Source organism: Geotrypetes seraphini, chromosome 15, assembly GCF_902459505.1.
Source record: "Geotrypetes seraphini chromosome 15, aGeoSer1.1, whole genome shotgun sequence".
Classification (NCBI taxonomy): domain Eukaryota; kingdom Metazoa; phylum Chordata; class Amphibia; order Gymnophiona; family Dermophiidae; genus Geotrypetes; species Geotrypetes seraphini.
In genome coordinates, this window is record NC_047098.1 from 59,143,476 (window position 1) to 59,165,739 (window position 22,264).

At 43.3% G+C, this 22,264-nt stretch overlaps 1 protein-coding gene across 6 annotated transcripts in view; it reads left to right on the top strand.

Annotated features, from left to right (window-relative positions):
- AUTS2 (activator of transcription and developmental regulator AUTS2) overlaps positions 1–22,264 on the top strand; it is a 1,593,647-nt gene that overhangs the window by 1,387,124 nt on the left and 184,259 nt on the right. For all 6 annotated transcript variants that reach the window (XM_033921209.1, XM_033921212.1, XM_033921211.1 and 3 more), the window contains one exon: positions 17,698–17,746. In XM_033921209.1, coding sequence (XP_033777100.1) covers positions 17,698–17,746 — 49 coding nt within the window. The remainder of the gene's footprint in view (positions 1–17,697; positions 17,747–22,264) is intronic.

A 22,264-nucleotide genomic window follows, 5' to 3' on the forward strand; every position in this document is an offset into this window, starting at 1 on the left:
AGTTCTCTATAGTTTATTGTAATCCACACAGTCAAAAGCTTTGCTGTAGTCGATAAAGCAAAAGTATAGGGGGTTTTGGTATTTTTTGCTTTTCTCCAATATTCATCTAACATTGGACTAGGAATTCGAGCACGAGTTGTTGGCACCTAACAACCTTTGTCTCCCAGTTTCTGCTTTCCTCATCTTGTCATTTTCTTCCTTCCATCCCCTTCCAGAAACTGTCTGCCAACCTCCTTCTATCTTTCCATTTCTCCTCCTGCCCTCTCCCTGCCTCCTTGGTCTGGCATCCATCTTTTTCCCTCTGTTCCCCTCATGGTCTGGCATCTTTCTCCTTCCATTTCTCCTTCCGTCCCCCTTTCTCTTCTCATTTCCTCCACTCAGATCTGATATTTCTGTCTCCTTCCCCCTTCCCCCCATGCTCTGTCATCTCTTCTCTATTTTCTGCTTCTAAGTTAAATTCTCTCTCACTATTCAGTCCTCAGTTTCCCTCTTTTCACTGTGTCTACCCACAGATTGCCACCCCTTTCCTTCACCCCTCCACTATCTCACTCTCTTCTTCCCCCATCCAGCATATGCCCTTTTTCTTTATCACCTTCTTTAATCCAGTAATAATAATAATAATAATAACTTTATTTTTGTATACCGCCATACCCAGGGAGTTCTAGGCGGTTCACATCAATTAAAACAGAGTTACAAACGGTTCAGTATCAGTGTTCTCTTTCTCCACTTCCATTCAGCATCTGCTCTCCCTTCTCAAATGACATCCGTGTGCCCTCTTCTCTCTTTCCCTTTCCCTTCTCCCCACTTCCATCATCTACCCTTTCTCTCCTTTTCTTCCTCCACCTCTATTCCATTGTGTTATCTTGCCCCCTCATCTACTCACAGCTGCTGCTGCTTTCCTACATGCTCCTGACACTGATGGCACAAGTTCTCCCCCACGTCCATCATCTGCCCCCTTCTCCCCACTTCCATCATCTGCCCTGCCCCCTTCTCTCTCTCCCTCACTTCCATCATCTGCCCCCTTCTCCCTACTTCCATCATCTGCCCTGCCCCCTTTTCCCTACTTCCATCATCTGCCCAACTGCCCCCTTCTCTCGCTCTCTCTCTCCCGTTCTGAGCTTCCACCCCAGGCCCATCTCCCTCCCTTCCCCTCACCTAAATGGTGACTTTGGGCCTACAGCAAGATTGGGGGGGGGGCAGCATAGACAGCAAGATCTGGCCCCCCCCCCCCGCCGGCATAGGCAGCAAGATCGGCAACTACAAGTGGTGCTAAAGCTTCCCTCTGACGCAGCTTCCTGTTTCTGCCTTGTGGTTCGTGTCAGAGGGTAGCTTTGGGCTGAGCACCGCTTGCAGTTGCCATTGCTGATCTTGCTGTCTATGGCCGGGGGGATGGGGGGTGGGGAGGGGCGATCTTGCTGTCTATACTTGGGGGGGGTACAATCTTGCTGTCAGCCGGCCGGCCCTCTCTCAGTCGCCGTTTGGGGGGAAAAAAAAATTTGGAAAGATGACGGTGAATTGATCTGTTTGCTCTCATTTAGCAGGCCCTAGGCCCTATCCTTTAATCCGGCCCTGGGTTTACCCAAATAGCAGGTGTGTAATGAAAGCTCTTTTTTTTTTTTAATAGTAGAGCATTCTGTTACATGTGGAGATGTTTTTGAAAACTACACTCCCTTTGTGGATGTTGTTGTGTGTTAGCATTTAGGGCCTCAGAGGTCCTCCTTTTGATGTGTCAGGAAACTGCAACAATATGTTTTCCCAGAAAGAAATAGGCAAGTGGTTGAAGAATAAACAGCCTGCTTTTTTCTATCTTTCAAGGAAAGTAACATCAAATTAAAATTCATTTATTTGGCGGTGGGGGGAGGGGGGATGGATGGCGCTGCCCTAAAGGAGACTATAATACTTTCCTTTCTGCATTTTCAAAGCCTTTCCCGGCCCTTCCTTTCCTGCTTCCTTTGCGTTCACAAAAGCTCATACGTTTTCCTTTCCTCTTCATTCTTCCTAGGGGTGATGATTGACACATTAATATACATCTCACTACATGTCTCTGAAATCAGAAGGAAGGTGCTGTCAGAATCGCTTGTCAGAAAATGAGATTAGGCGCACTTGTCATTTGCTGAGGATTGCACTCTTTCAGAGATAAGGTTGCATTTAATGAGTGTAAAAAGCCTTCTTGTGAAGGAAAAAAAAAGGTGGCTGGGGGGGGGGAAGAGAGGGAGTGAATATTTTTTTTTTCCTGGTGTCAGCCAAGTACTTTATCATAGAACTTGATACCGTGGCACGCTGGCAGTCGCTGATAATGGCTGCTGCAACTACTGCGCACTTCATTCAATCTCCTGCTTCGGAGCCAATGACTCGTCACCCGGTTTTAACTCTTTCAGGGTGCCGAAACCAAGGAACCCGATGAGATAAAAGCAAGGCTCCAAAATACAGCGGCGAGGCTAATCTTACCAAATATGAGAGGGTAACGCCTCTCTTTAAGGAACTACATCGGCTACCAGTCAGAAGCAGGCTCCAATTCAAAGTGGCACGCAGGGGTACGCAAGGCCATATACGGTGAAAACACAGCTGGACTCACATCCGCCGTCCAAATCACAATGTCCTTCCACAACTTGAGGACAATCTAATGATGGAAACTACCACCCCCCCTCCGCCCGCCATGTTTGGAGGAGTGTGTGGTGCAGTGGTTAGAGCTACAGCCTCAGCACTCTGGGGTAGTGGGTTCAGATCCAGCACTGCTCCTTGTGACCCTGGGCAAGTCACTCAGTCCTCCTTAGCTCCAGGGACATTAGATAGATTGTGAGCCCACCGGGACAGATAGGGAAAATGCTTGAGTACCTATTGTAAAACCGCTTAGATAACCTTGATAGGCAGTATAAAAACTTGAAACTTCAAAGGAAGGCTCTCTTTGAGACCACCTTTGAGTTCCAGGGGCCCAGAATCTGGGACAACCTCCCGGGCAGCCTTCAACAAACACCCACATACTTCCAATTCAGGAAAGGACTAAAAACACCGGTTTTCTCCTCAATGCACTGACCCATTCCCATGCAGTATGATATCTCCCACGCAATTCCATGCATGATGTCTACGTCTCTGTGGCAATTCTAATATTGTGTAAACCACAATAATTCCTAGCTGACATCTGCGGGATACAAGAGTTGGAATGGTATAGTATGGTAGATATGAGTTGTGTTAGCCATATCAGTCCTAGAGAAAGCCAGAGTCTGACCAAGCTGTGATACTTTGTATATGATTACTTTAGGGCAGGGGCGTCCAACCTCAGTCCTGACTAGGTCGGGTTTTCAAGATTTCCCAAATGAATATGCATGAGATTTTTTTTGCATACAATGGAAGAGGTGCATGCAAGTAGATCTCATGAAGATTCATTGGGGAAATCTTGAAAACCCAACCTAGTCAGGACTGAGGTTGGACGCCCCTGCCCTAAAGTAATCTGACTGGATTGTGGCCCTTGAGGATTGATGTTGAACAGCCCTGCTTTAGAGTAATGACTGTGACTCATTTCCCCTAGGGTTGTGCATGCATCTTCTTCAGCAGTCCCTAAGGCTGCAGGAGCCCTGATTCAGGGACTAAGCTTTGAAGTTTTTTTGTGCATCAAAGCCATTGGGCCAGTCCTTTAGGCTGGTCTTTAAATTATGATCAGTTAACCTCACTGAGATCAATATATAAAAGTTTCAAGTTTATTTAGTCTTTATATCCCACTTTAGTTACCAAAGCGACTTACATTTGTACAAAATTTTATAAAATGATTTAAAATATAAAATGGGAAAGACTGAACTACATGAACATTACAGACAAAACATGTTACATAACAAAATTGGGTAGGATACATTGCATAAAATTAAAAAAGAAAGGGGAAAGGGAAGGCGTGGCTAATGTCTGTGCCTCATGAGCAATTTAGTCCTAGGAATAGATCTCATTAATGTTTTTGAAGAGATTTTAAGACTAAATTTAAAGTGGCTGAGGTTAGTTTCCTGTCTCAGGGCCAAAGGGAGGGAATTCCATAATGTGGGGCCATAATAAATAGTCTTGCATGTTGTATCATAGAACAACTGACGGACGGAAGGGACCGCAAGAAGATATTGTTGAGAACATAAGAATTTGCCTCCGCCAGTTGGGTTTTGGGGATAGCCCTAATGAAAGTGCATGAGAGAGATTTGCATATAATGGAAGAGACAGGCATGCAAATCTGCTCCATGCATATTCATTAGAGCTGTCCTGAAAACCTGACTGGCTGGTGGTCCTCCAGGACAGGGTTGGGAACCACTGCTGTAGACTGAGAAGTAGTGACCCTGGCATTGAGCTGCATATGCAGAGATCCCTTTGGGGTACAGATACCCATAAATTGTGTGTTTATGGACTTACCATATTTCACCTCATGGCCCTCTGATAGTTACAAAAACTCTGATTTTGTCCACGTGACAAGTCTAGTTTTCTCTTGTTCATCAAAACATCTAGACATAGTCCTGACAAAAGTCTATATAACTGCAACCCTGGAGAAGAGTTGCTTCTCAGCTGGATACTTCTCCAGTGTCTGGGAGATTAGTCCAAAAGTCTTAGATGAAAGAGGATAGCTGTTGACGCCATGCAAAATCTTCAGCCTGGCATCTGGTGAGCCAGCCAAAACTTTGTACTGGAAATCTGAGATGAGTTGCTTAAGATTCCAAGTCAGAGCTAGCAGGGCAAGAGAGAGCCGATCCACGACGTTTGGATTTCTTGTGTGAGCTGAATTATAGTAAGCTGAAAATAACAACCAAAAAAAAAAAAAAACATACAAGCTGGAGACATCCTGATATGAAGTGGAGTCTGAGCCACATCAAGGCTTGTAAACTATATGACATTTGCATTTAACTTTTGTTGTAAGCTTCTAGAAATCTGTTCTAATTTTTTACCAGGCTGCTTTTCATGACCTCCCAGACAGAGGGTGCAATGGACAAATGTGCTACTTTCTAATGCATTAAGTGGTGGTATGAGATTTCATTGAGACAGCGGCACAATGGTTAAAGCTACAGCCTTAGCACCCTGTGGGTTCAAACCCATGCTGCTCCTTGTGACCCTGGGCAAGTCACCTCATTCCCCCCTACTGCCCCAGGTACAATAGATACGTAGATTGTGAGCTCACAAGGACAGATAGGGAAAAAGTTTAAGTACAGTACTTGAATAAATTCATGCAAACCATTCTGAGCTCCCTTGGGAGAACAGTATAGTAAACTGAAAAAACACAATGTGAAAAGTTTCAGCCTCTGATAACCAGAGCTGGTATTGTGATGTCATAATGCCTCCTTCCACCAATGCCTAAGAGCCAACCTCATCAGTGATGTCACAATGCCTCATTCCACCAATGCCTAAGAGCCAACCTCATCAGTGATGTCACAATGGCTTGATTGTCCTATACTTGGCTCACTTTTACTACATTTTGATTTCTAGAGTGGTGCAGTGGTTAAAGCTACAGCCTCAGCATCCTGAGGTTGTAGGATCAAACCCACGCTGCTCCTTATGACCCTGAGCAAGTCACCTAATCCCCCCACTGCTCCAGGTACATTAGAAAGATTGTGAGACCACCGGGACAGACAGGAAAAATGTTTGAGTACCTGAATAAACTCATGTAAACCATTCTGAGCTCCCCTGGGAGAACGGGATAGAAAATTAAGTAAATAAATAAATTCAAACATTTATGGTTTCTAGATGGTATTGGTCAACTTTGCAATACCCTGTTGGTCTTCTGAGAAAGAGACTGGCCTCAGCTCAGATTGGAATTTACTTGATCGTTCTTCTGGCGCAAAGGGTGTGAATTTCTTGGGGACAAGACCAGAAAATGCAAACGAAATAGGAATCCATAGACAACTACATTATAAGTAAATCTAGCTGATAATTCTGCCACATTGCTCCTAGTATCTTATGAGACAATTAGGCTGAAAATAGGCACCTACCTGCCCTTCTCTTACTATGTTTGTATGATATGAGCTTCCCACACCTGCCTCCTCAGCTACATATAGATAGAATGAGTGGGCATAGGGTGAGGAGCCTTCACATATACAGGGGTGTGGGGGGTTGTAACCGCCCACATTTTACTGAAAACTTCACTTTTTCCCTGTTTTTAGGGAAAAAGTTCAGTTTACAGTAAAATGTCGAGGGTTACAACCCCCCAAACCCCCCATAATGCCGGCACGATGTCTATTAAGTAAACTGGGGGGGTTCCCCAACAAAACCCCCCGTCGGAGCCCCTAAAAACTGTAATTAGCGGCGCGCGCTGCGCTCAATTGTCAGCGCACGCTTTTGTCTTTCGCGCCGTTGTCTATGAACCGCAAAGTAAAAGCTTTTCCGATCTGATGGCTATACCTCTAGGCCTTCAAAGCTATGTTTTGTAGGAGAGCTCTGGGGGTCTACTTCTTCCTGCTTTGGTCCTGTCTTTCCCCAGCCCTGGGCTTTTATTTCCAAAGGCTGAACCATGTCCTCCTGCCTGTCCTTCTCAGGGATAGGCCTCTTAATGTGGCCCTCTGAGGGACTGGTATCTTCCTATGCACTTCATCACACACCATATGCATAAGTGCTTGCTCCACTACATAAATGCTTTAGCAATAAGAAATTTGATCATGTCGCTCCCCTCCTTAAAAAAGCTCATTGGTTGCCCATTTCTCCCAGAGTAGCATACAAAATTCTTCCTCATGCCTTCAAAGTTCAATTCCGTCACATTCCCTCATTCATAGACATTTATAGTTGATTCCATATGAATCTTAGCGATCACTCTGTTCTTCTCCCTGGAAAAGCGGAGACTTAGAGGAGACATGATAGAAACCTTCAAAATCCTGAAGGGCACAGAGAAGGTAGACAGGGACAGATTCTTCACAATGCGGGGAACCACAAGTAGAAGGGGGCACTCGGAGAAATTAAAAGGGGGCAGGTTTAGAAGTTCTTTTTTACCCAGAGGGTGGTGGACACATGGAACGCGCTTCCGGAGGCTGTGATAGGCCAGAGCACGTTACAGGGCTTCAAAGAAGGTTTGGATAGGTTCCTAGAGGATAAGGGGATTGAGGGGTACAGGTAGGAGTTGAGCTAGATTATAGGAATAGTCAGGGACCACTGTACAGGTGATAGGCCTGAGGGGCCGCGGCGGGAGTGGACCGCTGGGCAGGATGGACCTCTGGTCTGACCCAGTGGAGGCAACTTCTTATGTTCTTATGGTCTTAAATCAATCAAATGCAATGCAAACATACAATATCCATTACAAAACCAATAGTTATCTCTTACTAACCTGACACACCAGTCTGCCTGGGAAATACTTCCGTTTTAAATTATTCAGATCATTGTTGATGCCTGACGCAGGTGCTTACCATCAAAACACAAAGCCACGTTGAGTCTATCTTCTGAATTTCTGCCGACTTTTGGGGATTTTTTTTTTTTATATAAACCTATGGTCTTAATTATAATAATCTTTGTTTTATTAGTTTTATTTAAAGCCATGAATGGAGACAACCCAGCTTATATAAACAACCGCCTTATCAGAACCACCACAACCAGGCAAAGGAGAACCCAGACACCATTCATATACCCCCCCCCCCCCCCAATCAGAGGCGTCAAACGCAAAACAATGTACGACGGCCTACTGGCCACGCAGGCAGCGAAACTAGACCTCCAACTATCCAATCTACTGACCACGACTCCAGACTACAAAACTTTCAGAAAAGAAATAAAAACCCTGCTATTCAAGAAATCCATCAAAACTAACACTGCAAGAAGCTCTTCAGTCCCCCGAAGTAACCTGTTCAACTCTGTAACTCTTCTGGAAATGTCCAGATAACCTCTTATGTGATCCACCTTGAACCACAAGGTAATGGCGGAATAAAAGTCACTAATGTAATGTAATGTAATTCTTATTCTAAGATTCCATGATTCATTTTTATTAGTCCACTCCTACTTCCTTTTTTTTTGGTATTACTTCCATAGGGGACCTTTCGCTCTCTTTTTTTTATTTTTATAAATAGCTCATCCCTAGTGTTTAGTGAAGTCTGAAAGCTGAGAAACTTAAGGAAAAACTCTAAGAAACTGGACCCTTTTGTCTGCAGCGGGTAAGCTTCAGCCAAGAACTCGGAAAGAATTTGGCTGCTGTAGTAGTACAGCACTGACCATAAACTGTTAGCTTACCACTTTTGCTTGTCTCTTACCTTGTGTACAACGTTCATGTGTGGCCATTTGGAACAGGAAAAAAAAAAAAAATCCTGTGGCTGATTTTTCCTTAGGCAATAATGAGAACAAACCTAGACATAGTGTGCTGCTTTCAGCATGGCTGCAAGCCCTGCAGCTTAAAATTACTTTGGGGGTTTGTAGCACCCCTACCCCGATTGTTACATGTAGGCAACACCTTTTTATTGGAGAAACCTATTTATGGATTATGGCTTTTGTTCATTCAAATGGAGGAGAGGGGCTCCGTCATGTGGGTAGACAAAAGTAACAATAAGTAGATATGGGGGCTCATTTTCAAAGCACAGACACACAAAGCACCAGAGCGTCCAGGTGCTTTGAAAATGAGCCCCTTAGCACCTGCTGCCTGAAGCCATATCACTTCCAGAAGGTGAAGAGTTAGCAATGCTGCACACAGAGGTGAAATGAAGTGTATGATGTAGGCAGAGGTGCCAGGTCAGGTTTTCAGGATATCCACAATGAATATGTTTGAGATGGATTTGCATGCACTGCCTCCTTGAGATGCAAATCTATCTCATGCATATTTATTGTGCATATCTTGAAACCCTGGCTCCGACTCTCGAGGACCGGAATTGACTAGGAAGATGATGGGGCAAAGGAGATAAGCAGGGTAAGGATAGTGAAAGGCAGTAAGAGAACTGAAGCAAGCTGCTATGGGGAGGCGAAAGGGACACTCCTGGAAGGCCAAGGCAACTGGTAGAGTGAGGTGAAAGAGAGGTCCTATAACAGAAGGGAGCACAAACTGCTCTTGAGACTGACATGGGAGAAGCCAGAGGTTCCTGGGGGTTTTTGCCAGGCACTTGTGACTTGGATTGGCCTCCGTGAAGGATATGGGGAGGCCACTGCTTGCCCTGGATCGGTAGAATGGAATATTGTACTCCTTGGGTTTTGGTCAGGTACTAGTGACCTGGTTTGGCCACCATGAGAACGGGCTACAGGGCTTGACGGACCATTGGTCTGACCCAGTAAGGCTGTTCTTATGGGATACTGGGCCAGATGGACCATTGGTCTGACCCAGTAAGGCTATTCTTATGGGATACTGGGCCAGATGGACCGCTGGTCTAACCCAGGAAGGCTGTTCTTATGGGCTACTGGGCCAGATGGACCGTTGGTCTGACCCAGTAAGACCGTTCTTATGGGCTACTGGGCCAGATGGACCGCTAGTCTGACCCAGGAAGTCTGTTCTTATGGGATACTGGACCAGATGGACCGCTGGTCTGACCCAGTAAGGCTGTTCTTATGGGATACTGGGCCAGATGGACCTTTGGTCTGACCCAGGAAGGCTGTTCTTATGGGATACTGGGCCATATGGACCATTGGTCTAACCCAGTAAGGCTGTTCTTATGGAATACTGGGCCAGATGGACCGTTGGTCTGACCCAGGAAGGCTGTTCTTATGGGCTACTGGGCCAGATGGACCGTAGGTCTGACCCAGGAAGGCTGTTCTTATGGGACACTGGGCCAGATGGACCGTTGGTTTGACCCAGGAAGGCTGTTCTTATGGGCTACTGGGTCAGATGGACCCTTTGGTCTGACCCAGGAAGGCTGTTCTTATGGGCTACTGGGTCAGATGGAGTGCTGGTCTGACCTAGGAAGGCTATTCTTATGGGCTACTGGGTCAGATGGACCCTTTGGTCTGACCCAGGAAGGCTGTTCTTATGGGCTACTGGGTCAGATGGCCACTGGTCTGACCTAGGAAGGCTATTCTTATGGGCTACTGACCAGATGGACCATTGGTCTGACCCAAGAAGGCTATTCTTATGGAATATTGGGTCAGATGGACCGCTGGTCTGATCCATGAAGGCTGTTCTTATGGGCTACTGGGCCTGATGGACCATTGGTCTGACCCAGGAAGGCTGTTCATATGGGCTACTGGACCAGATGGCCACTGGTCTGACCTAGGAAGGCTATTCTTATGGGCTACTGGGCCAGATGGACCGTTGGTCTGACCCTTGAAGTCTGTTCTTATGGGATACTGGGCTTGACGGACCATTGGTCTGACCCAGTAAGGCTGTTCTTATGGGCTACTGGGCCAGATGGACCGCTGGTCTGACCCAGGAAGGCTGTTTTTATGGGCTACTGGGTCAGATGGCCACTGGTCTGACCTAGGAAGGCTATTCTTATGGGCTACTGGGCCAGATGGACCGTTGGTCTGACCCATGAAGTCTGCTCTTATGGGATACTGGGCTTGACGGACCATTGGTCTGACCCAGGAAGGCTGTTCTGGCGAGGACGGGGCAGAGAGCTGAAAGGGACGGTTGCCAGGCTGCTGAAGCGCCAGCTTTATGGAGGCGCAGGCAAGGTGGGAGGGACAGAGGGCTGGGACTACCGCCGTCAGAGCCAGTGACAGGGGAGGGGGGGGGGGGGCAGAGCCGAGGCAGGTAGGCTTGTGCCGGAAGCCGGAGGAGGGGCGGCTGCGCCTGTGGGGAGTGGCCAGGCGCCGGGCTCCGAGCGAGCAGTGTCTCCGGCGCTGGCACGGAGGAAGGCTGGCGGCCCGGGGAGCTCCTAGGAGGCCACGGCGGCTCCCCCTCGCCTATGGAATTCCCTGACAACAGCTCGATCGGGGGAGAAACGCGTCTCGCCTCGGCCCATCGGGGAGTCTTGTAAAGCCCGATCCAAGCGATTCCGGACTTTGTGCTCGACATCTGGCTCGTCCTTGATTCAGATGGGGGGCTGAGGGGGCAGGAAGGAGCCGGGCTCTTGCCCCCCCTCGCACCTGGGCTTTCTTTGTCCTCCCTCCGCCTGAGCTCTTTCGGGAGCCCCGTCTTCTTGGGCAAGGGCGAGCTTGCAGCGTCGTCGTCCCCCCTCCTCCCCGTTTTCAGCTCAGGATGTCTGCTGGCCGCCAGGAATCGCCCTTTGCTGGATTATCCGTCTCGGCCGGGGTTCGAAGCTGAGCTCCCCCTGCCCGGCACCCGCAAAACTACTGACCCCCCCCCCCAAAAAAAAAAAAATCTGGATCGTGGGAGCAAATCCCCATCTTCTCACTTAACGTCTAAAAGAAGAAGGTAGGTCTCGTCCATTTCCTTTCTCGTCTTCTTTTTTTTGCGTCTGTGCGTGAATACGTTTATTTTTTATTTGTTTTCATTCAATTAGTCATTCCCTTTTTTTTATTCTAATTCCTGTCTGGGTCCGGATACAGAGGTTACACGGATTTGCCAAAGCGTTGCACTGGCTTCACTTGCTGTTGTTAGGACAGTCTTAACCCGGTTTTGGATTAACAGTGATATTAGTCTGATGGCTTAAAACCTACAAATTCTCTAGAATGGATTTATTGGTGGTGTCTGTCTATGTGTGCGTGATGGAATAACGTCTAGATCGGAACCAGCCGTTATGTTATCTAATTTTTTTGTTGTTTTAATTAAAAAAAAAATGCCCGTAAAACAAACGAAGAACAGCTCTGTTTATAGTTAGTCTAGCCTAAATGAACGAAACAGACCTGTGAGGGGAAAATGCATCTTTCTTTCCTGTTTAATGGTTGCAGAACTTTTTTTTTTTCTTGTTTCATTGAGGTGACAGCCTTTTCTAGCTTTGCAAATGCTTTTTTTTTTTTTTTTTTTTTTTTTTTTAACATACATTACATTACATTACATTACATTACATAAGTGATTTCTATTCCGCTTGTGCCTTGCGGTTCTAAGCGGATTACAAGTTAGAAGACTGGACATTTCCAGTAGCATTGCAGTACATATAAACAAGAATGCGTTAAGTTACAATTGTTGTTCTGGACTTTTCCAGGATAAATTGGTAGTAGATAGTAGATAGTGATAGGTTATTTAGACGAATAGAGATAATATTGTCCGGATTCTGTTGTTTAGACGAGTAGAGATAATACTGTTCGGATTCGGGTGTTGCTGGTGGTGGTGTTTGGGTAGTCATGAGAGCATTATCTTAAACTTTTGTACTTTCAGGAAACAGTATGTGTGAGTGTACAGAAAAAAAGCTGGCTCTCTTTTGGAAGGATTTATCTGGTCTGTTGGGATGGGCTTGGGTCTTCCATGATGGGCAAAAGGGTCGAGAATGATGGCGAGGGGCAGTAATTCTCATTACAAAAAAAGAGAATTGCGTCGCCCCTCTTTATGAAGATAATAGCAACAACAAAAAAGGTGTGAGCCAAATCCAAATTGATAGATCTAGATAAAAATTGGGTATCAAGAAAACTAGTAAAAAAAATAAACTCCTTAGGGCACTTCGGTGTCATTTTTGTCCACGGTGACTGTTAAGGCTGATAACGCTTACACTATTTTCAAGGACTTTAGGATACTGAGGGTGGAAACATTGGTCCTAGACAGTGATTCCCCCCCCCCCCTTCCCGGCCGACCCTATAATTTATGGAATGGAATAGGATGAGAATAATAGCTGCCTATTTCCTCAGAGATGGTATGTGATGCTTGACTAATGCTCCTGCCTCTGTTTCTCCAAATAGTCCCAGGTCAACACACCTCCCCAGGCAAGAGACTTTGGAGAGATGAAAACAAAAAGGGACAGTTTGATATTTAATGATCAATATTCATTGCAGGGGGTGATGAAGTCACTGCCAAAGCTGAGCCTAATGTAAGCAGGATGAGCTGCTCTCAGTAAATCAGCTGAGAAATAGTATTTTGCATGTCTTAAATAGAAATAAAAATTAACAGACAAGCTGTAGGTGAGATCTTTTTATTGGATTAAGGGCAGTGTATTTCTGGCTTTCTTTCATTAGGTTTGTGCAGAATGAGCGAAGGACTTGTTTTACCCAAAACAGGATTAAATGCCTATATATACACAGATTTGATTTTATATATATGATTTTCCAATTAAGGTCTGAAATATATTTATTTTTAGTGGGCGAGAGAATGCAGGAGATGGTTGTCCATTACTGAACTGTGAAGTGATCTTATTTGGATCATAGATATAAACTCAACATTTGGTGTAGCAGTTTCTTGCAGACTAATTATCTTGGTTTTGATGATTTATTTTTTTTTTTCTCTCATGCAAAATCACTTACTTTGCCTTGGAATTACAGTAAAGAAGGCTGCACAATATCTCTGTCAGTCTGAGCAAGATTTGCTTCTCTTTGTTTTGTGACAATTTAGGCTACAATTAAACAGAGAGCTGGCGCTTTGAAAAGAGTTTTTGATGGTTCCATTTTAGGGATCAAATGGGAAGAAATTGTCCGGGAATGAGGATTTGGAGTTTGGTTTATCTGCCTTTTAAAATTTGAGCCCAAAGCGCGTTTTATATTCTGTATAATAGGTATTTCTCTGTCTCTACAGGGAATCTTAAGTTTTGTACCTGAGACAATGGTGGGTTAAGTGACATTCCCATATTCATAAGGCACGTTTAGTGGGAGAACTAGGATTTGAACCTTGCATCTTCGTTCACTATTCTCACCACCAGGCTACTTTTCCATGTTGGCCATAATGACAAGAAAACTTGGTATCCTCTTGAGGCATGGTCTTTGTACAGTGCCCCTTGCTTGCCATATCTACGTCTGGGAAATATTCAGTTGATCTATTGCACAAATTAATTCCTTAATCCATATCACATTTTGGTGATTCTTATCCCGAATTTGGGGGTAAGTGTAACAGTAGAGCATGAAAAGTGCATTATGTAGCTCCTTATGACCTGAACAAGTGTCTTGAGTAACTTGTTGAGTGGTGTGTCTCTGGTGTCATGAACTGACTGCCAAAAATTTCTTGGACTTAAGGAAGGTTTTCTTAAAGGTTCTTAAAATTAGCCCTCTTGAGCCTAGGAAGACTTATTTTATTTCCTGTTTGGGGAATGGTTGGATCCTTGGTTTTTTTTTGTTCCTATGTCTGTTCACACTGAAGTTGTTGTTTGGGTACCAGTATGCTTATTTTTGCCAGGTCAGGCATCTGATTGTCTAGGCAGTCTCTTTTGCCATGTAATTTTTCTTTAAAAAAAAAAGTGTGTATGTATATAAATATATATAGTATTTTAAAAAATAATCACTGGCAAATAACCAAATACTGGAAATTCATTGTTTTTTTGTAGCAGATGGAGTCAAGTTCGGGGGTGGATTTATTTAAATGTAATCATTATCACATATGTATGATAAAGTGCACTACCAGTAACACATTTTTCTGAAAGTGTATGGCTTGCCTTATATCCCTAAGTTGTACTTTCTCGATTTCAGATACTATAAAAAAGAGTATCGGAGAAAATAACCCAATCTTATCACTTACTAGTTATGTAAATCCAAGTAAAATAGCTCAATTAAACTGACACAGACTGGGGGAGTAGCATCTAAGACTGATACACAATGGTCATCACTCAGAACATGGAGGGGGGAGGGGGTAATACTAGATAATCCCTAACAGGGAATGAGGGGAATGCAATTTTATATTGGATATGACAACTGACATTCAGTTACAGATTTCTAACCCTGTGTGAGATCCAGGAAAGGTCCAAATGTAATCGTTGGCGTCAGATTTAGAAAACAGAAGCTGAATTGCATTTGGTATTTGTGTTCTGAAAAGCATTTTTGACTATAGTGTAATTAAATTTTGACATTTTAGGTAGTAAATATTTTGAAACATGCCAATAAATGCCTCATTTTGATGAAGACGTTGAATGTAGTGGTATAATTTTAATAGATGAAGAGCATAAGGTCATTTCCACTTCAGATTTATCTACATGATATCTATAGGTGTTGATCTATCTGTGTGTGTGTTTACATAGATGGATAAAGAGAGAGGGATACAATACTGTATCCTTTTCATTAAGGATCCTTTTCATTTTTTGTACTTTTCACGCAGAGGTTTGCACAGGTGTTCTGCTAAATCATGGTTTTGTGAAGCCTTAGAATTAGTTTATTGCTTATGATGGCCTTTACATGGTATTTTCCTCTTGATTTGGTTTGGGGAATGGAATTACCTGTGTGTGGGGGGGGGGGGAGGGGGGGTTTCTTGATGAGAACAAGCCTCCAGTGTGGGTAGCAAAAGCTTTGTCTCATGTGCTTACAAAATTAAGGCCAAAATAATTAACAGGTATGTTCCCTCTTGGTTAAGCAGGAGTCTCCAACTGCACTGCTGATAGTGGGAGGTGGAACTTCAAAATAGTTTTCAGTGTGTAGGGAAAGGCAGGTTCCCTGGAGTCCTGCAGAGCTTGCCTGCCCCTCGCTATTGAAAGTGTGATAGTAAAATAGCACCCCCTACTGGCAGGACTGTAAGTGGAGGACTCCTGCTCAGCTTAAAGCAGGGATAGCAAAGTCCCTCCTCAAGGGCCGGAATCCAGTCGGGTTTTCAGGATTTCTCCAATGAATATGCATGAGATCTATTTGCATGCACTGCTTTCATTGTATGTTAATGGATCTCATGCATATTCATTGGGGAAATCCTGAAAACCCGACTGGATTGTGGCCCTCGAGAAGGGACTTTGACACCCCTGGCTTAGAGGGAACAGTGAGGTGTGCCCATCTTTTTGAAGATAAATTGCAAGAGGGATGCTTGCCTGTTTATACTGTTATTCCTTCTGCCTTTATTAGCATGTTACATTGTATCAATTTGTTTGTCTCTGACTTTCTGTGGAACTGTCATAAGCAGCCCCCTAATTAACTGAATATGAAATCTGTGAAATGCAGGAAATTTAAGATCAGGTCAAAAATGAAAAATGTCAGAATCATTCATAACAATCAAATGCACAATTGACAGACATTCAGTGAATGGTTTCTATTTACAAGAGTCAATTGTGCATCAGACTACATATAATTTTTGAAAGAAAGTGGAAAAAAAATGGAGAGAATCGCCACCCCTTCCCCACTGTAGTACAAACAAGGCCACTGAAGAAACAGTGTACTGTATCTGATAATTAAACCATCATTATACAGTTTAAATTAAATTGCCTTAAGCAGTGGCAGCAGCACTGCAGCAGCACACCTAAAGAGGTTAGGCAGATGGAACACAGGGGGAAGAAACAGCCTCATATGTCCCTTTCATTCTCTTCACTACAAAAATAACTTTTTTGCCCATAAAATCTCTGTGAAACATTGGGCAGTAAAGCACAGTCAAACAGCGCCACCTAATGGTAGTATTCTGGAAACTGCAGCTGTCTGGGTCTATTGGTATACTAACGCTGACTGCTCAGGAATCAGAATATGTGGACATCGATCAGCCAACAGAAGCCCACAAATCCTTGTCAATGATGGAGGAATTAATTTATAAAAATAAATGACAATCACTCAAAATTATATTTTTCCCCCTAAATAATTTATTGAAATTTTAAAGAAAAACAGCACAGACAAAAAACATAAACTAGTATTAACACAATATTAAAAAGAAGAATAAGTCACATAATCCATAAGAACATAAGCAGTGCCTCTGCTGGGTCAGACCAGAGGTCCATCATGCCCAGCAGTCCTCTCACGTGGTGGTCCATCAGGTTCAGGACCTGTATAGTAATCCTCTATCTATCCCCTTTTATCCCCTTTTCCTTCAGGAAATCATCCAATCCCTTCTTGAACCCCAATACCATACTCTGTCCTATCAAACCCTCTGGAAGCACATTCCAGGTGTCCACCACCCTTTGGGTAAAGAAGAACTTCCTAGCATTGGTTCTGACTCTGTCCCCTCTTAATTTTTCCGAATGCCCTCTCATTCTTGTAGTTTTCGAAAGTTTGAAGAATCTGTCCCTCTCCATTTTCTCCATGCCCTTCATGATCTTGTAAGTCTCTATCATGTCCCCTCTAAGTCTCCACTTCTCCAGGGAAAAGAGCCCCAGTTTCTCTAATCTTTCTCTCTCTCTCTCTATTTCTGTCTGTCTGTCTCTCTGTCTCCTTTTCTCTCTCTCTTTCTGTCCCTCTCCACTTTCTCTATGCCCTTCATGATCTTGTAAGTGTCTATCATGTCCCCTCTAAGTCTCCGCTTTTCCAGGGAAAAGAGCCCCAGTTTCTCCAATCTTTCAGCGTATGAAAGGTTTTCCATCCCTTTTATCATCCAAAAATGAATATAATAGCATCATCCAGTCTTTAAATTTACGTACATAATCCCATATTTTCTTAAATTTCCTCGAACTGCCACACTTAACTGCATATATTTTTGCATATTTACTGTACAGACATACCATATTCCACCTCATGTTATAATCCAATTTGGAGAATCCTTCCAATTCCATGACATTGTTTTAATTGTTATCATTATTAAATAATTGTGTTTTATAAGAATTTAATGTAGACTTTAACCCCCCCTCCCCTAATATAGGTTCTGATATAGAAAGCAAGGCTGATATTGTTTCCTCCAACATAAGGACGTTTCAAAATCAAGAGATTCTTTCTTAATTCTGTTTCCTAAAGAGTGGTAGCATTCCTAGTAGCGGCCGTTGTCCCTAATGTGATTGGACTGCTTCTCCATTTGCTGGGGGGGTCATTTCACTGTCAGTGTGGACGGTTAGCTCATGATAATGACTGCTGCAGAATGTGGGCTGTCTCGGAAATGCCTTTCCTCGGTATTAATGATCTTATCTTTTTTTTTTTTTTTTTTTCCTGTTCAAGGCTTCTGATGCCAGCTCGGAGAAGCTGTTTAACGCCATAACAAATCAAGGTAAGACTCTGAGATGAGCTATAGTAGTATGGATTTTTAGTTACAGATATTTTTTGAGCAGCACTGTGTTCTGCAAGTACTTTAGGCAGTCTATGGCTTGGACTGCATCTCTGCTGTTTACAGTACTATATTCTGATGTGTCAAATATATATTTTCACTGAAGTCTTTGGAGGTCATGGTACCTTTAAGAAGCGACCGATTTAAAAAAAAAAAAAAAAAAGAAAGTTATTTTTCATGAGCTATTGCTATCTCTGTAATCCATATTGCTTTTAAAGCTTTTTGGTGCAGAGTAATAACTTTACTCCCACCCCCGTAGTGCAGTTTATAGCGCCGGCTGCGGCGGTAACAGCTCTGACACTCATATGAGCGTCGGAGCTGTTCCCGTCGCAGCCAGGCGCTAAAACCATGCTACAGTTTTGTAAATGGGAGACTTGCTCAGCCGGGTAAAAATTAATTCAAATACCGTTGCCTGCAAATAATCGTTCATATAAACTTACTATAATACAGACGCACTGAATAATGGTTGCAAAACTGACTTTCACCCCCTCTTGTACAAAGCCGCGCGGTAACGGCCCCGAAGCCCATAGAGATTTAAAGGGCTTTGGGGCTGTTGCTGCGCGGCTTTGTACAAGAGGGGGTTAATTTTGTTGAGCATTTACTTCACTGCGGACAAAAAATGAAAGCTCGAAACAAGTAGTCAGCCTGGGCCTCCGATAGCGATGGCATTGTGTATTCTGGATTGCACTAGGTTTGTTATTGACAATGCAGTAGAAATGCAATACTGAGCCTGAAAAATAAGTAAATATTTAATACCCAATTTGTGTAAATTGTTACGTGAGAGCACAGTGAACAATCAGGGGCACTAGGGATGTGCTTTCATTTGAAATAGCACAATAGATGTTAATGCTGCTTCCTTTCATGTCATTTTTGCCCAAAAGGACAGGAAAAAAATCTGACAATTTTAGAAGAGTTCAAACTAGTTAGGATAATGATCCTGAAATACAAAAAAAAAAAAAAAAAAAAGTAACAACCTAAATGCCCTTAAATGACACAAGAAATTAAACACGCCTCTAATTTATACAGGAAAGTCGAATTTGCCTTCAGCTCCATAAGAGGGAAGGATTTTATTAGCAAGTTATAGCCAGGGTGAAAGGTCTGTAGCAATGATTCCATAATATCTTTCGGGGGTCATTATTGGCTGGATTCTATAAATGGTGCTGATAAAAAGGCATTGGGAAAAAAGGGTGTTTTTACAGAATAATACCTAGCGGGGATTCACTTTCCCAACTCTGGGTACGAGGACTTGTTCCAGCTGAAACCTGGCGCGCAAGCTACTTGAGGATCTTTGGGCTTTTAGAGTACTGCGTGCAACCTGTGAGAACACCTCTGACCCACCCTTTGACCCTCCCTTGGGTTGCTTGCTATGGGATTTGGACCCTCAGGCTTATGCAATAGCACGCAGCCTGATGAATGCGCAACCACTAATTGGCCCATTAATTAATTAGGTTGCATGAGCATGTCTGGATCGTGCCCAAATTTGGGTGCAAATATTTGGATGCCTTTTATAGAATCTGGGGATATATCAGGTTTGTTTGGGGTTTTTTTTTTGGGCGGGGGGTAATGGTGAATGGGCCTAGTTACCTACCTTAGGGCCTCTTTTAGAAAACTACAGTAGTGTTTCCCCCATGGCAGATGCATCAAAGTTTATGTGGTAAATTTGTTATGGGAGAGTCACCGCTGCATGTCGGTAAGAAAAATCTTATACACGAATACAGGATGTCCGGTGCAGTACTTGGGAGAGACCCCCCAGGAAAGAGACTTGGGAGTACTGGTCGACAAGTCAATGAAGCTGTCTGCGCAATGCGCGGCGGAGGTTGAAAGGACAAGCAGAATGCTAGGAATGATTAAGAAGGGGATCGTGAACAGATCTGCGAAGGTTATCATGCCGCTGTACCGGGCCATGGTATGCCCCCACCTGGAATACTGCGTCCAGCACTGGTCGCCATACATGAAGAAGGACACAGTACTACTCGATAGGGTCCAGAGAAGAGCGACTAAAATGGTTAAGGGGCTGGAGGAGTTGCCGTACAGTGAGAGATTAGCGAAACTAGGCCTCTTCTCTCTTGAAAAGAGGAGATTGAGAGGGGACATGATCGAAACATTCAAGATAATGAAGGGAATAGGCTTAGTAAATAAAGACAGGTTGTTCACCCTTTCCAAGGTAGAGAGAATGAGAGGGCACTTTCACAGATTCTAGGAATCTAAGGAAGTTCTTCTTCACCCAGAGAGTGGGAGAAAACTGGAACGCTCTTCCGGAGGCTGTTATAGAAGAAAACACCCTCCAGGGATTCAAGACAAAGTTAGACAAGTTCCTGCTGAACCAGAACATACGCAGGTAGGGCTAGTCTCAGTTAACCCTTTCAGGACCATAAGGATCGTATGCCAATTTTTGTGGTTTTGATGACATTTTTATGGTAAAAAGGGCTTGCAGATGCCAAAAAATTGATTTTTTTTGTGAAATATCATTATTTTTTTTAAAAAAAATCCAACTTCTGGCTTATGGACAGTGTGACAAGTGAATCTTCTCGTCAATCTGGCAACGACGCTAATGAATGAATGTCGGAACCAGTTTGTTTACATAAAGGCAGTATCCTATGGAATCCGTACATATCAAATTTAGAACCGTAGACTATCCCAATCAAAATGTATAGGATTTTAAAGTTATGGGACAAATAGGTCCCTTGGTCCTGAAAGGGTTAAGGCACTGGTCTTTGAGCGGACTGCTGGGCATGATGGACCACTGGTCTGACCCAGCAGCTGCGATTCTTATGTTCTAATGAAGCTTTGCAAAAGGGATCATTAGTGAAAATAACCTTGGTCCAAGATACAGGTGAGGTAATTGTATGGAATACAAGGAGCTTTATGCATGACCCCCTCCCCCCCCCCCACCTCCTTTTTTTAATGAAGAAGCATTAGGCTTTTCTATCTCCGGCCGAGGTGGTATTAGCTCCGACACTCTTAGAATTTCTATGATCGTTGGAGCTAATACCGCCACAGCCAGCAATAAAAAAGCCTAATGCGGCTTCATTAACCCTTTCAGGACCAAGGGACATATTTGTCCCATAACTTTAAAATCCTATCAATTTTGATTGGGATAGTCTACAGTTCTAAATTTGATATGTACGGATTCCATAGGATACTGCCTTTATGTAAACAAACTGGTTCCGACATTCATTCATTAGCGTCGTTGCCAGATTGACGAGAAGATTCACTTGCCACACTGTCCATAAGCCAGAAGTGTGATTTTTTTAAAATAAAAATAATGATATTTCACAAAAAAAATCAATTTTTTGGCATCTGCAAGCCCTTTTTACCATAAAAATGTCGTCAAAACCACAAAAATTGGCCTACGATCCTTATGGTCCTGAAAGGGTTAAAGGGGGTTAAAATGTGTTGACTAATAGCTATATTGCAGGGCTCGCAAGCTTTTTTTTTAAACTCCGTCACATTAAATGGAGCAAATGGTTTTCACAGCACGTTATAATGGAAATGATAAAATTGCAAAACCAACCAAAAATTAAATTTGAGAGTTATTTATTTAAACTTCTTTAAGCTATGTATGGGGAATTGTAACAACAGTGAAACTAAAGCAGATAGAATAGAATTGCTAATCAATGCGATGGATGTGCTTGTTTTTGAGCGCAAATTAACTCAAAACACTGCTCAGTAGTCAACAAGCAAAGACGCATTTTATCATCCACCATCTGCAGTCGTTCTCTTTTTTTGAAATTTAATTTCTGTCCGAGCTGAAAATCCAAGTTTGCAAAGATAAGAAGAGCCAAACGATAACAAAGCCTTGATTGCTTTGTTGCTCAAATTAGGATAACTACTGCATAAAAAATAAAACTACAGTCAAACCTTGGTTTACGAGCATAATTCGTTCCGAAAACATGCTTGGAATCCAAAACACTCGTATATCAAAGCAAATTTCCCCATAAGAAATAATGGAAACTCGACAATTCGTTCCACAACCCAAAAACTTTAATACAAAATACCATACGTACTTGTATTGCAAGACCACGCTCATTTAGAACAGTCACTATACTCCTGTAGCGTCAGAGAGAAAAGAACCATCGGCTCAGTTGTGAAGTGACGCGTGTGTACTGTATGTACTCGTATTGCAAGACTTTGCTTGTTTAGAACAGTCACTACACTCTTGTAGCGTCGGCTCAGTTGTGATGTGTGTATACTGTATGTACTTGTATTGCAAGGCATTGCTTGTATATCAAATTAACATTTGATAAAATGTTTTGCTTGTCTTGCAAAACGCTTGCAAACCAAGTTACTTGCAATCCAAGGTTTTACTGTACTTGCCATTAGTTTTCAAGTTTGATATTGTCTGGGTGGTTGTATCCTTATGCACACAGATGCTCATAACATTGACAGACTCTTGCGTATGTGACATACATGTCATCTGTCCTAGTGTATACTTATGAAGGGAATTTTAAAAAATAAAGT